The 14,246-nt window shown below is 47.8% G+C and overlaps 1 protein-coding gene across 13 annotated transcripts in view; it reads right to left on the bottom strand.

The window, feature by feature from the left end:
- SLC11A2 (solute carrier family 11 member 2) overlaps window positions 1–14,246 on the bottom strand; it is a 28,302-nt gene that overhangs the window by 2,514 nt on the left and 11,542 nt on the right. For 6 of the 13 annotated variants that reach the window (XR_011136537.1, XM_068921401.1, XM_068921396.1 and 3 more), the window contains 15 exons: window positions 13,797–13,880; window positions 12,367–12,506; window positions 11,478–11,603; window positions 10,972–11,091; window positions 9,572–9,678; window positions 8,804–8,874; window positions 8,642–8,709; window positions 8,040–8,195; window positions 7,402–7,560; window positions 6,961–7,047; window positions 6,319–6,438; window positions 5,929–6,078; window positions 5,524–5,597; window positions 5,225–5,378; window positions 4,575–4,628 (listed from right to left, as the gene is read on the bottom strand). Coding sequence is in view for 12 of the 13 variants with exons in the window: in XM_068921396.1 (XP_068777497.1) it covers window positions 4,575–4,628; window positions 5,225–5,378; window positions 5,524–5,597; window positions 5,929–6,078; window positions 6,319–6,438; window positions 6,961–7,047; window positions 7,402–7,560; window positions 8,040–8,195; window positions 8,642–8,709; window positions 8,804–8,874; window positions 9,572–9,678; window positions 10,972–11,091; window positions 11,478–11,603; window positions 12,367–12,506; window positions 13,797–13,880 (1,670 nt within the window). In the remaining variant the exon portion in view is untranslated. Of the gene's footprint in view, window positions 1–1,442; window positions 4,629–5,224; window positions 5,379–5,523; window positions 5,598–5,928; window positions 6,079–6,318; window positions 6,439–6,960; window positions 7,048–7,401; window positions 7,561–8,039; window positions 8,196–8,641; window positions 8,710–8,803; window positions 8,875–9,571; window positions 9,679–10,971; window positions 11,092–11,477; window positions 11,604–12,366; window positions 12,507–13,291; window positions 13,465–13,796; window positions 13,881–14,019; window positions 14,039–14,246 lie in introns of those variants that run through there. The other 7 variants (XM_009687871.2, XM_068921404.1, XM_068921405.1 and 4 more) reach the window with 4 other exon arrangements.

Below are 14,246 nucleotides of genomic sequence, written 5' to 3'. Positions count from 1 at the left end.
GCTTGATACAACACAAACGCCTATTTATTAGGAAACAGATCCACTTTGAGAGCATGTCTACACACGGGGATATTCCAGAATAGCTGGGTTTTTTTCTGTAGAGCATTCCCTCAGTCACTTTAACTTTCTTCTTTATTCGGATTAAGTTTTGGGTGTAGACAAGCCTTAGTTAGCACTGATTACACAGTTTGGTTAAGTGAAAAAAATACGTGGTTTCACAGCAGTGGGGTTCTGTGGGGTGGTCACTCGCCCCCTCCCAGAGATAAAGCTGAGTAGACGCTATTTCCCATTCATTTTTGGGCAAATCCCCCCAAAAGGGCTGTGGGAATGGGGGCTGCGTTATCACACTGGCTGCGAGAGCGACATGCAAGTCTGGCTCCGTCCGCACAGACGTGAAATGAGCTATTCCATTCCGCAGACTTTTATTTTCATGCTGAATCAATTCAAAATGGGCTTAAAAGATGTTGGCTGCTCCAAATCAAAAGGCAGGCGCGGCCGTTTGCGAGAGAGCGAGACTTACCGCGAGCGTTTCTTACCGGATAGAAACAAAACCTAAACGGCATTCGTTCTCTCAGAGAATCATGGCAGGCTTACAAATTAATCCTTCCTCTTCAAAAAAAAAAAAGAGGATAAAGTCCCCCCAAGAGACACAAGCCACTTCCACGACCCGGCTGGAAAGCTTGCAGAGGAGGAAAGGAAAGTTCCCAGGTCACAGAGCAACACCTATTTGCAACCACCAAAGCACGAGCTGACGTTGGTCGGAGGGAGGAGAGAAGGAACAAAACGGGGCAGCGCTTTCTGCCTTTATCTGCGTTTTCCCTTCCTTCTCAAGGAGATTTTTAGAGCACGAGAAGCAATGAGATTGTCCGATCTCCTGCATGAAGCAGGCTACAGAATCTCACCCGGTTGCTCTGGCCTCTTTCTCTTCCAAATAAAGGTCTTTTATCTACTGGTTTCACTGAAAGGAAAGGGAGGGCTTAATGAAAACCAGTGAGATTTTTTTTTTTTAGCGCAGTTGACGGTTTGGCCAAGGAGCGGACAGGAGCAGTGTGCCGCCAGGAACAGAAGAGCCAACGAATGTGTGCGCCGTGCCCCACATCAGCCCAAAAAACACACAGAAATCCTCCCAGGCAGGCACCAAGCGGCTAACGGGGACCTGATCCTTCGCCTCTCTTGGCCCTCGATACTGCCTCGAAGGTGGAGGAAAGCATCACGCCAAAGGGAACCAGGAGCACCTCAAACGCCTGCAGCAATGGCAAAAGCAGGAGGGTTTAACTCCTGCGGGACGGGGAGGGAGCCTGTACCGCGCCGCTCGCCTCTCCGAGTTAGCACAGGCTGGTCCGCAGGACGTCAAGACCTTCCCGTCGCTGGCAAGGGTTTCTTTTATAGCCACATATTGCTAGCGATTCAGGGAAAAAAAAAAAAAGACCCAAGAAACCAAGTTGAAAAAGTATCTGTCTTTTAATTGAAAATGTAGTTTGTACAAACCGGTTCAAAGGCAGATACGGGGGGGGGGGAGGGAATTATTTGCACCAAGAGCAGAAGCCAAGAAGCGAGGAGAACTCGATCCGGAAGCTCCTGCCCAGAGCTACGACCTGTAAATTCTCATTTCTGGAGAGCGGCCAGGAAAATCTCCTCTGACATGTCACAAATCAAAAAACTTGAAATACACAAATCAAAGAGATTCATACAATGATATTACAGAACCCATTGGCCAAGGGAGGCAAGCAGATCCACATTTTACAGTCATGCTGGTCACAAACATGCCTTTGGTTAACAATCCACACCACTTTCCAGTTCCAGAACACGAATTTACACTCTAAGCTTTTTGTTTGGGCCATGGGACAGTGGGATCAGGCATAAAACCTACAAGCTTTACAAGGCAGGAGTTAATTCCAACTGGAATTTTTGAACCTTTAATATATTATGTTTTAGTGCTTGCTAAATTTGAGGGGGGAGCAAGCGAATTTCTGCTGCCTGAAGGGCAGGCGTAGTGTAATCAGTCCTGTCCTTAGTTTAAAACAAAGTGTTTATACCATGCTTAGCAGCTTTGATTTCGTCTTCGTGTCATTTGCTTCTAAGAAACGTGTCAGTAGCATCATCAAATTGTTCAGCAAGTTTCTAAAAACTAGTCCCTTAGCGTACCTAGGGGTCCCGCGACCGCCTTGGGAGCTGCGCGTGGGCTACCCGGGGTCTGACCTGGCAACCGGGAGCCAAGCTTGACTTTGCTCCTATGTCAGTTCTGCCAGCACAAAGCAGAAACAAGCCGGCATCGCTCTGAGCCACCCGGTTGCGGGAAGCTGTGGATAAGATACTACCAGGAACACAAAATAGGAGAACGCTGTCTCTGGACGTGCCTCCTACCTCCTGCTCAGGGTCACGAGAGCTGATGGCATGCCATGCCTGACGTGCGTTCAGGCAAGAGAAATCACAGTGGGAAGCACACCCCAAAATACTACGCGGTCGGCAAAACGCGTCTCTCCGAGGCTCTGAATGCCACGGAGCGGTTATCTCCGCAGAGGACCTCCCTCTCCGTGACTAGAGGAACACTGAGGAAGACAACGAGTTTCCTGAGAAAGCCTCATTTCTAACGAGGGGCTAAAGAAGCCCAGCCCATTAACGACCTTACGCTGGGCGGTCCTGACCGTTTTCCCCTCAAATGCTGTCCGGGCAGAGAGAAAACCCAGTCTGCTGCTTAGGAGAGGGAAGGATGAAAAGCACCGGGTTGTACCAGAGGTAGCACAGGCAGCTCTGGGCGAGCGGACGCGGCAGTGTCCCCCCGGATGTCGGCAGCCCCGCTTGCCGGAGCCTGTTTCTGAGCCCTCTTTGTAGGAACTACATCAGCTGCGGCTCAGTTCTGAGATGTGCAAAGGCAGAGGGATTTGGATCTCTTTCGCAGCTATCCACGCCAACCTCAAACTCCTGATTTTGCGTTATCAAGCCCAGTTATGGATCAGGAGAGGAAGGGCAGAACTGCTAGCAGCTACGTTAAGTGAAAGGGTCTGTTAACAGAGGTTGTTTGCTGCACACAAAACCACTTGTACTCAGGCTCTCAGATGCACAAAAGCGTCTCAGTACCTAAAGGTCTCTGTGGAGCTGTGCCTTAACTCTGTCAAGCAGCTACAGCTTCCAGACAGCAAGAGAGAAACCACGCTAAATAAAACCCTGGTTTACAACTTCCGACGCACAATTTTCACAGTCAAATCACATACATACAAGACACTTAAAAAACACCCTGTCACGCAGGATGTAAACTCTTAATTCACATAAAATTGGGAGAAAAAGCGGACAATCTTTTCTGATCGCAGAAGCAAAACGTACAGTTCTCACTAACGTAATTCTTTGCCGCATCAGATTTAGGTTGTCTTCCAGGTTAAGATTTTTCTCCCAAAAGACAACTGAACCACAGTAAATGCTAACAGAGATGGGCAGTGAGAAAAGGTTTTGGAGTAAACTTAAAACAGGGCCAATAGGATTTGCAAATAAAAACTGAACTTGCGTTACAGCTTACGACCACATTGGAGAAGGCTACTGGCATATTCTGCAATGTGAAACTGTGAGCTATGTAGTGGGGATTTCTGAGAACTGCAAGGAGCGTTTCTATTCATCACATACATATCAAATAAACTCACGAAACCATAAATAATCAGTAAACATGAAAACTCTTTTCTTTTGCTGACCACCAAAATCACATGCCAGGCAAGAAAAAAAAAAAAAGACAACGCTAGTGCTGAGGTTTCCTGCCGTTACACTACGGGACGCTTTTCTGGCATCACAACTCCCATGCTCATGGAAGCTGTTTGCACATCCCATTCAGCCTCGCTTTTGATTAAACTGAGACTTTTCCCTCAAGTATTTTCAAGTGAAAAACAAATCTAGTGGCAATATGACTTTAGAGGTAGATTCTGAATGTAGTGTCACTGCTTTACACTTTGCCTAATGACAGCAGCAGGAACATCCTTCAGACGTCACCAGAAGGGTAAGATTGTCTATATCCTAGCTTACTGTTTCATAGATTCTGCAGTTCTGTTCAGAACCGGTACTTACTTGGAGCTAGATCTTCACTGTGCTTCAGTGTTTCTGCTACACGGATTAAAATACTAAAGAGACGAAAGTCTACTGTTTCTGATGCAAAAATCGAAAAGAAACTGGAGGCAAAGATTAGCCATAAGGAAGAGTCAGTTTGCAGCATGGTGCGTGCTACTCTCTGCTAAGCTACGAAATGCGTTAGTGTCTGGAAATTAGGCAAACTGCATGCAGCTTCTGTATTGCACAACTGACATCACGCTACTTCTTAAGAGTGTGATTAGAGGCGTTCAGCAAAGAAAACAGCTGACTTTTTAGTATTTTAGCAGCAAAACATTTCCCAGTATGTACATCTGATTTTTATACAACAAACATAACTACACAGCTATTCCCTGTGCAAATTGCACATACATTTGTATATGTTCACACAGTAAACCATAGAAACGCACTGGCTCTGATGGCTACTCTCTGTGTACGGACAGATACGGTATCTACTTAGCGGAGCGAGAAGGTGACTCTTCCGTGAGCAGTGTTCTAGTGACGCTTACCGTTTTCCCACAGGCCAGGAAGGAGACTCCCAGAGCAATCAGACACAGCCAGGTCTGCAATTGAAGAAGGTGCCAGTGATCAGAAACACAGCAGCACATTACAGAGACCGTTACAGACATCGGTGCTGCAGAGACCGTGGGCTCTGCTTGTCTAAACGCTTCACGGTAAATAAATTGGCATTTGAAATTCTAGCGGAGCGGGTCAGAAGTAAAATGAACGACACGCTGATGGGCATTTTACAAATGTCTCTGTTACTTCTGGCAATATACAGGCACGTACAAAGGAAGCAGGAACTGTGAATGATTCCAAAGTCTCCTCCGGCCTTTCAGCTGCTCTGACATTAAATTGAGGCTCTTTGGGAACAGCTAACAGGTGAAATGCTAAAGGAATGGTCAGAAGAGGGGGGCAGAAAGGCTGCATGGATTAGTAGGCTTAGCGCAGAACAGATTCTCAAGCAAATCTGGCCATGAAAGCCTCAACCTCCCCATCTGTTCTGACCCTGTGGCAGAGGCACTTTAGCGCCTGTAAAATGTGACAATATCAATATAACAGCAGCTCCTGAGAAAATAAATCCACTGACTTATCCCACCTACAAGGACGCTCAGCTCGACAGTTACTAATACCAGGGCCACAGGAGAACCAGACTTACCAAATATGCTACAAAGGACAGGTAGAGCACACTGAGAATCGCAGCCCCGACGTACAAAGCCACGTGGTTCAGGGCCATGACGTAGGCCACCACAAAGTACATGTTAATGGAGCAGACCACAAGGATCACCACACCGCCACCGACCTTCCAGAACCTGCAAGGAAAATCGGAGCAAGAGGGGTGAGGCGGAGGGCCCAGTCTTGCATCCGAAAGAGAGCCACGAGCAGAGAAAAGAAACGTGCGCCTGAGAAACAGCAACACGCCTTCCCCTGCCTGCAGGTGATTCCCTTTGTACTTACAATCCATTGGCAAAATCATTCATGACACTGGGCAGGCTGGTGAACGTCAGGACAGGGATCAAAGCGAAAGGAAGCTGGAATAAGCAACAAAATACAGAAGAATTAAGAGTGGAAATTGCTCTGATGATATCAGCATGGACAGACATCCAAGGCTTGCTCACATCTGACCACATTTCCCCACAGCTATTTTAAAGTGAGTCAAAGGGACTTCCCCCAGCTGGAAGGGAGAAGCAATTTCAAACCATGGGTGATCCTTTCCACCTCCCTCCAGCAGATCAAAGCCTACTGACAATAACTTGCTCTGTTTAGCTGCTCCTGCAACCCCTTAGGCACTACAGGCTGAAACATCCAGCGCTACATGTCTTTCTCTGGGACCTGTCCCCCAAACTGGGCACAGCTGCTCACCTGGAGGCTCATAAGGACATTTAAGAAGTCATTCATGCCAGTCAGGTGTTCGACATCCTGAAAGATGGCAACCAGCAGGGTAGGAGTGATGGCAATAGAGCGGGTCAGCAGCACGCGGGCAAAACGGGACCACCTCAGGTTCAGGAAGCCCTGCAAAAAAAAACAGTGGCTGCTAGATGAAAACAGTACAGAGACTTCAAGTGCAGTGGGGAGAGGGGGGTTAAGGGCAGGATTAAAAGCTCCTTTGTTTGAAATGCACATAAGGTAGTTTGCTGCAACTTCCAGTAAGAGCTGAGCGTCCAAGGAAGGGGCCATTACCCGTATCATCGGGAAAGCCTTGGGAACAGAGAAGAGAGAGATACGCAGACACAGGAAGCAGTTACTAATTACCTCCATGACAAACTGTCCAGAGTATGTCCCTGTCATCGTTGAGCTCTGGCCCGCAGCAAGGATCCCAATTGCCCAGATATACAGAGCAGCAGGGCCGAAGTAACATCCCAGAACAACGCCCTGTAACAGAGAATTGCAATCCCACATCACTTCAATCCCACATCTGAGAGCTCGAACAAGAAAGAGCAGGCAAATTCCCTCGTGGCCAGCTCTTCCACCAGATTAATCATGGACAATGAGTTGAAAGAGAAGGAATAATCCATGTGGAGGGGAGGGAAGAGCATTCCTCATGTCTGCAGCAGATAAGGCAAGACCCTGTAGGCTTCACTCTTAGGAAGATTCAGGATGGATGCAAGGAAAAACTCTGAAATGGCCAAGCTAATAGAGCAGGGAAACAGATGGCCAGGGGGAGTCCCTGAAGACACGTTAGATGTGGCAAGATTAGCAAAGGGATAGATAATTTGAGTTGGGCAAAGGGCTAGACTCAAGGACCTCCTGAAGTCTCCTCCCGTTCTATTTTTGGTAATCCTATTACAAGTCCTGACCTTCAACAGTCTCTGTTTACCCAAAAGAAACAGTTACTAACAGACAAGGACACTGGGCTGCTGGAGATGAGACCATCCTGCCCAGCAGGTCACTCACCCCCTTGTAGATATCCACTTCCAGCGTCTGGTTGTTGCTTGGGAACAGCGAGGAGTGTGGGCTGCTGGCGTTCGTACAGACCGCGCTCTGCAACAACACAAAGGGAAGGAGGCTCGACTGGTTCAGCCAGAGAAAAGTGAGGCAGAGCGCTAAAGGCTTCAGCAAGGAACAGCAAGTGCTGGAGGTCCCAAGGTGCTGGGTGCCTCTTCAGCCTAGTTTAAGCGGGAAGAGTCAGCATCCTTTTCTTATTTCCTCCTTTCCACACAGAATATATGCACTCCCCTCGACCCAGGGGCACTGATGAGTCTCGGACCTATCTGTCTGAGTCCTCTACTAAGAGAGTCCCCGTTGCTGATCTAACGGCCCCATGATGCAGTGTCAGCCAGTCCCCAAAAATCACAGCCCGCAGGAGTGATGTCCCAGCTCCAACCAGCAACTCACCACATCCTCATTCGTCTTTTCAAAGAAAGCCTCGGCAAAGACGGACACAACAAAGATGTTAATGATGAAGGAGACAAAGAGAGCTATGCAGGATTCGATGAAGAAATATTTATTGGCTTCTTGTACTTCCCTCTTGTTTGCACGATTCACTTGCCGGGACTGAAAAGGAGATGGTCACAATAGCAGGTTTGAGAAACAGGAATTCATTACTGTATTATTTATAGCTACAATTATATTAGACTGACAGCAATTATATTAGACTGACAGTGGGACATGGGACACAGAAAGGGAGCAGACTTACGTTGGAGGCAAGAAAAAGCAAAACCCAACATTTGAAGAACAAACAATGGCTTGGAGTCTGAAACGCAGCTGGTTTTGTCAGCATGCCCATGCTAGCCAAGAGTTGGACATCTCTGGTCCCATATCCGCACACAGAGAACACGTGTCGCAAGGGCCTCACAACTAACCCTGTGCCAGGGACTCAACCAGCCTCCTTTGAGGGGTTTGCTATGTTCCCTCTAAAGTATATGCTTAAAGTAGGCTCCCAAAGGCCCAGGGCTGTGACCGCTCAAGCCTTTCAGGACTGCAGAGCGCCACCCCTGAGCATGCTTTCTGCATTAATCAGAGCAGCCTCTTACCTTGACCAAAGCAGAGTGCAGGTACATGTTGTGTGGCATGATAACAGCGCCAACGATTCCCACAGCTTGTTCCAGCTGAGCTGTGCCACAGTTCTGGCAGTATGGGACGAACAGCCCTTTTAGCAGATTCCCCTGATCCGGTTTTACTGTAACATACTGGACACAGACACAAAAGAGACATGGTTAATTTTAGCCTGCCATGCATCACATAGCAGCTTAGACCGTCCATTTGGAGACGCTTAAGAGCCAAAATGTGGCCACCTTGGACACAAACAAAACCACAGTGTGGCAACTGCCTGTCATTTAATAAAACAGGGGATGCTTCACTGAACCGCAGACACAGTATGTGCCAGTGTCACAGTGTCACTGCAGCATTCAGTACACCCCTCGCCACCAGAGCGTTAACCAGATGAAAGCCAGAAATCAGAATCCTGCACCACTGCAAACACAGACCCAACTTTAAATGTCCTTAATTTTAATCCCAAGTGTCTGCCCCAGTGTTTTCTTGCTGTCCTGGCACAGGGGTTCACCAGTGGTGGAGGAGAAAAGGAAACTGTCACCAAACACCTCTGGGGGAAACCAGAGAGAGCCAGTGAAGGTACCTCGTATCCAAATGTAAGAGCCATGATGGTAATCAGAAAGCCAAAGAATGCTTCCAGTTTTCGCAAGCCTGTAAATAGAAAAAGACCATCAGCAATCTCAGAGCAAAGCTGCATCTTAGATTCAGTTTTCTCAAAAATTAAGGAGGAAAAAGGAGAAATTACCATATTTGTCCAGGAAGAGAAACACGAATGTGTCAGCAATGGTGATGAGCACACCGCCCCACAGTGGGATCCTGTGAGAGACAGACAAGAGCAGGCATTAGCTTACAGAACACTTTGACCTCATCTTCTAGCCACATTAATACTTCAGAGTCCAAAATCTCCTTTTAATTGGCAGTGTTTGTTTGGGAATGGAACCATATTGTTCAAGGGTTTGTTTGCAGTCTGACAAGACGTTTGGCTACATGGGACTAGAGACCATAGGTTTATTTTCTGCACAAACAGTTCAGATAAGAGTTCTCTCCCTCAAACTAGAAAGCAAATCACATGCCTACATTGAGAATGACAGGAGCGAGTTACATTTTAATAGCTAGTTGGTACAAAACGGCAGCTTCCCGTTAGGTTTTCATTTCCAAGCCTCCTGTCCAAAGAGAATATCTTTCTGGCAGTGCTTTACTGGGAGTATAAAATTTGCCAGAATGACTGCAGCCCAATTTTGGTGTGCATCAGTTACAACTAAAGTATAAGCCAGCTACCCGCAGCTCCCCTTGTAGCAAAAAAAAAAAAAAAAAAAAAAGGCACCAAAGGCTGAGTCATCCAAGACAAACAGCTAGCATGGCTGGGCTTAGATGAATCACCCTCCACAGAGTGCTTATTTCAGAAGATTTATAGGAAATAAATGAGTATATTTGGCGCGCACAGTGTCGCTTTCTTAATCCTATAGAGGGGCATTCATTTCCTGCTCGCCCTGTGACGACAAACCCAACTTACTTCCCCATAGACAAGAGGTTGATGGCAATCGCTGAGCCAATGACTTCTTGCATATCGGATCCGATGATAGCGAGTTCGACCATCAACCATAGGATAATCCGAGGAACCTAGAGGTACAGAAACACCCAATACCATTAACAAAGAGGGAAATTTCTTCTCCCTATAACGTCCTATATGAGCATGTGATTGTGGGTGATTACACATTCAGGAATGGTCTCTTTTTCCAGATTTGCCACTGCCCCATCAAACTAATGTATGGAAAAGTTGTCAACAATTGCCATTTTATGGCTGGTCCAGAGCAGAAACACAGGTTTCCTGTGGCAATCACTGGAGAAGGTTCTTGGATCACTTGTATAATCTAAATTATTCAGCTTAATAGATTTGGCTCATTGGGAGAGCAAAAGTAGACGCTTCTGTGTACTGAAGCGCTGGAAACGGGCTTTGGAAGACCTTTCACGTGGTCAGACAAATGACAAAGTCTCAAGTGTTTGATGAGAGCCATCAAACTGTCTACAATGACTTGCAGAGATGCCACTGACTTCCCCACAGCCCTGTCCCAATGGACAGCATCACTCATCTTCAGCTGAATAAGATGCAGAGCCCTTTCTTACACAAGACACGATTTCTTAAACAGAAATTTAACAGCCATGAGATGGTCTTGTTCTAAAAGGCCATCTCTCTCCTCATCATTCCCTGAACTCATTTAGCTGACTGCATTTGAACTTGGTCCTGTTGCTCAGGAAGCCCAACGGAGCAGTCTAAACAGAAAAATCAAAATTGCGATTCCTGGGTTTTGAATTACAGACAGAGTCAGGAATAGTGTCAAACGCCAGGACATTTTCCTCACCTCCCTCTTTGTATTTTCCTCTTATGTAAGACAGGGGAAACACCACCAGGACCTGAAGGGCCTCCAACCTGCGTTCCTAACAGTCCAGGCTCTTCCCTAGCCCTTGGTTAGTGCTAAATCATGGCTACAGTTAAAACAACTTCTAAACTTGCCTTTCTTTCAACTGTGAGCCAGAAGTGAAGAAATCAACTGAAACTCCTAGCTTCTCTGAGATTAAGGTAAAACGTGACAACGAAAATATATTTTAGCAACCAAAACACTTCCTCGAGAGGAAGATTTGGCACTTAATGGGCAGCAGCGACCTCTCACAAGTCCCATGAGAGAATCAAACTGACACAGATCCATAAGGCTATCCGAAGAGTCTCTTTGTACAGCAGAAATTAAAAACTGGAATAAACCCGACTGCAGCTCTGCAGAGGAATTTAGGCTATGCCAGGCCCTGGCAGACCCTCTGTGCACACCTGCAGCAAGGAGCAAAGCTCCTCTCCATACCCTTCCGACTTGCTCTCTGTTAGGGAGAGGTTTTTGTAACTCACACCGCGAGGTCACCCACCTTCTGATACTGCCGGTTACACACTTCAGCGAGGTGCAGCCCCGTCACCACCCCCAGCCTCGCGGCCAGCCGCTGCAGGAGCAGCCCGATGATGGTTGCCAGCATCAGCACCCACAGCAGCTGAGGGAGACGTGAAGACAAGAGTGGGTGCACTGGTGAAACATGATGCTACGGCCACGCACAAGGTCCCAGGTCCCCCAGGGCTGTCTGTGCCCTGCATGGACTTTTGGGAATCACAGGCATTTGGAAAGAACCACAATTGACAATTGGAGGCTGTTTTAGGAGCCTGGAGCTGGCACAGGATGGAACCGAAGGCAGACAAGGCCAGGAGTCACTGCTGGAGAGGGCACATGAAAGAGTCTCACTCTCCCCTTCTTCTTTGTGGCATTGTCAGCCCGGCAGCAACACCAGGGCTTTTAGTACCCCTGCCCTAAAACGTGGGGCAGCACTGAGGGTAGAAGGGGTGGACAACTTACAGTGCTTAATTCGTAGGCTTCTGCACTGACCTTAAATCCCGCAACAGCCCCGGACTGTAAATCCGACTCGATGTTGCCCGGATCCAGGTAGGCAATGCTCATCAGAAAGCCTGGCCCCGTGAAGGCCCAGAGCTTGCGGAAGCTAAAGCACGAGTGCTTTTAAAGGGAAGAAAGATTGGGAGATCAGAACTCAGCTCTGCGCTGGAGCCCTCTCCTAATGCAGAGGATGGATAACCCCACAAGCATCATCCCCAAGGACTACCCAGCTGTTAGACATCAAAAGTGGCAAGAGATGTCCAGAGCTTCTATTTTAATTTTCTCACTACTGCAACAGAAAGTGGCCCTGGTATGATCAGTCTGTTCTTTCATCTGGTCCTAAACTCTACCGCAATCTCTTTACTTTGGGACAGCCAAGGACACAATCACATCAACCAGGGTGGGGGATGAAGCTTCCTTTGCCTGCAGCTGAAACGTTGCCTTGTTGCTCAGTGAAAAGTAAAGAGGGCACTTACATGCTGAACACAGAGCCCTCCACAAAGGGGCCAGTCCTCACTGATGCTGTTAGGATGGCCAGTTAAGCCCTGATAAGGGAACAAAGAGCCAACCTCCCCTCCCCTGGGGCTACACACAAGAATTTCTCTGCTTTTTGGCCGATTTTGTTGCTTGTAGCCATACTTGGTAGAAGAGAAATTACAAATGGTGAATCACAAACCCCAAAGCAAGCGCAGGAGATACTTCACTCCCTTCTCTCTCAGATCTCCATCCACCAGAGCAAGGCAGCCTTGCCACTCTTTCCCACTCTAGACGGGAAGGGGAACCAGCACCCAACGGAATTACTCATGCCGGTTCCAAACGCGTTCAGATTTTCCTATCGGATTTCCCCATCGGAGTGAGCGGGTGAGGGCCCAGCTGTACTTACCGTTTCATCTTCAGGAATCGGGATCTTGCTGTCAAAGTAGGTGGTAAAGGGCTCCTCTGAGGAGGTATCCGGAGACTGCAGCGGGTTCATGCTGTTGGAAATCGTGCTGACAACCTCCCCGTTCTCCCCAGAGGCATCTTCTGGGGGGACGAAAAAGAAAAGCCAAAAATGAGTGAGGAGTTAGTATGAGGGTCCCCAGAAACACAGAAAAACTTGGCAGATGCCTGGCAAGACCCACAGGTAAAGCAAAATGAGCATGTTCTGGCTTCACAGCTAACTCTGGTCAAACTATTTTTAAGAGATAAACATGTGAAAATAACATATACTGCTGTAAACCCACCCTAGGAGACCACGCTCCTCATCCTGTACAAACTGCCTTGGCTGAACTCTCCCTCTCGCACACAATGAGAGGAGGCCAGTTAGCTGGCAGTTTATTTATTTAGATTTGTTACAATAAGCTGGCCCCAGGCACTGCCTGTAACGGCAGCCCAGCAGTATTAACATAATGATCAACCGGGACTCAGCAAGTCAGATCCAAGAGAAACTCGTGTCCGCTCCTGCACGATCACAGAGAGCAACCCCCCCGAGCTAGCCTGGCAAAACGGATGGTCCGAGAAGTTCAGTTCAAGTCCTGGAAGGACTCTGCTACCAGGTGCACTCCAGGGAATGCACAATGCAGCATTTGTTTGGAAGTAAGCGACAAGCGGGAGACTGCCTGATAATCCTCCCTTCTCCCAAAGCAGTAGAGGAACAGGGAAGAGCCAGCCCTGCTGAATTTTCAGGACAGTTTCTAAATTTAACTTGTAAGAAAGGTGTGCAAGGCTAGTCCAGCGCTGAAGTCACAAATTCCCGCAGATTACATTTACAGCCCCTCCCCTGCCCAACATCCACAAAAAGCCAGTTCCAGAATTGAGGCAATACTCACTTTTGCTACCTCTACGTGGCATTTTGCTCTAAGAGCTGAAGAGCAGCATACGACCTGAGCGTCTCGACTTTGCAAGAGGAGGACTAAAAACAAGGCCAGCTCTTTTACCAAGTTTCCTATTGCATCATCAGAGTAAACTGAAGTTCATGGCTCCTCCTTTTTCCCCCGCCTCCCAAATACCTCACCTGCCTGTCAGCAGACTCATTTACATATGGATTTAGGAGCTACCTGTGCGCGTATGCGAGCAAGAGAGATCCGACTGCACAAGACCAGCTTGTTCATCTAGTTAAGCAAGGCTGAGCGAGCCGCAGGAACCGTAAATCTATTGCTGGAGTCATCTGAGAAGTGTGAAAGTTTGGGCCCACTATGATAATCAAGATTATGGGACAGCAAACGGGCACCTTAAATCCTTAGGGTGTTTTTTGCGGAACAAAGGGAATAAATTAGACAGAAGAGAAGGTCGATAGATCAGAGCACGTCTGACATGCCACAAAGTGAACCTTACCATAGGACACTTTCCGGTCCGTACCGGGCCCCATGGTGGAATCCTTCTCGCGCTCGGGAAACCGGTTTAAATTGGCCACGTTGGCTGCAAAGGAGAGGGGAAAGGGTTTGGTTACCAAAACTTATCAAGAAGGAGGATAACGACCTGTAAGAGGGATGACAGAACCAACAGCTTCTGGCAGGGACAGAGTTACTTCTCCTGCCCTTTTCCAGCTTGGAAGTACCTTGCAGGCCCAGGAGGAGAGTGTTTTGCCTCAAACCTGCTTAGGAACTCCTGTCGCCACAACGTGAAAAAGGAGCAGACGGACCAACCAGGCAAACCAACGTGACAAAAGTGTTTGCAAGCTCCAGGCTTAGGACGGTGCATATTGTGAAACTGCAGCTAAAGAAGCAAGAGTGGAATTTCCTTGATGTGTAAAAAATTGCATACCATCCCTCCCCTTCCAGGCAT

This window comes from Struthio camelus, chromosome 28, assembly GCF_040807025.1.
Source record: "Struthio camelus isolate bStrCam1 chromosome 28, bStrCam1.hap1, whole genome shotgun sequence".
Classification (NCBI taxonomy): Eukaryota; Metazoa; Chordata; class Aves; order Struthioniformes; family Struthionidae; genus Struthio; species Struthio camelus.
The sequence above is the reverse complement of the archived record's forward strand: the minus strand, read 5'-3'. Positions and strand labels throughout refer to the sequence as shown.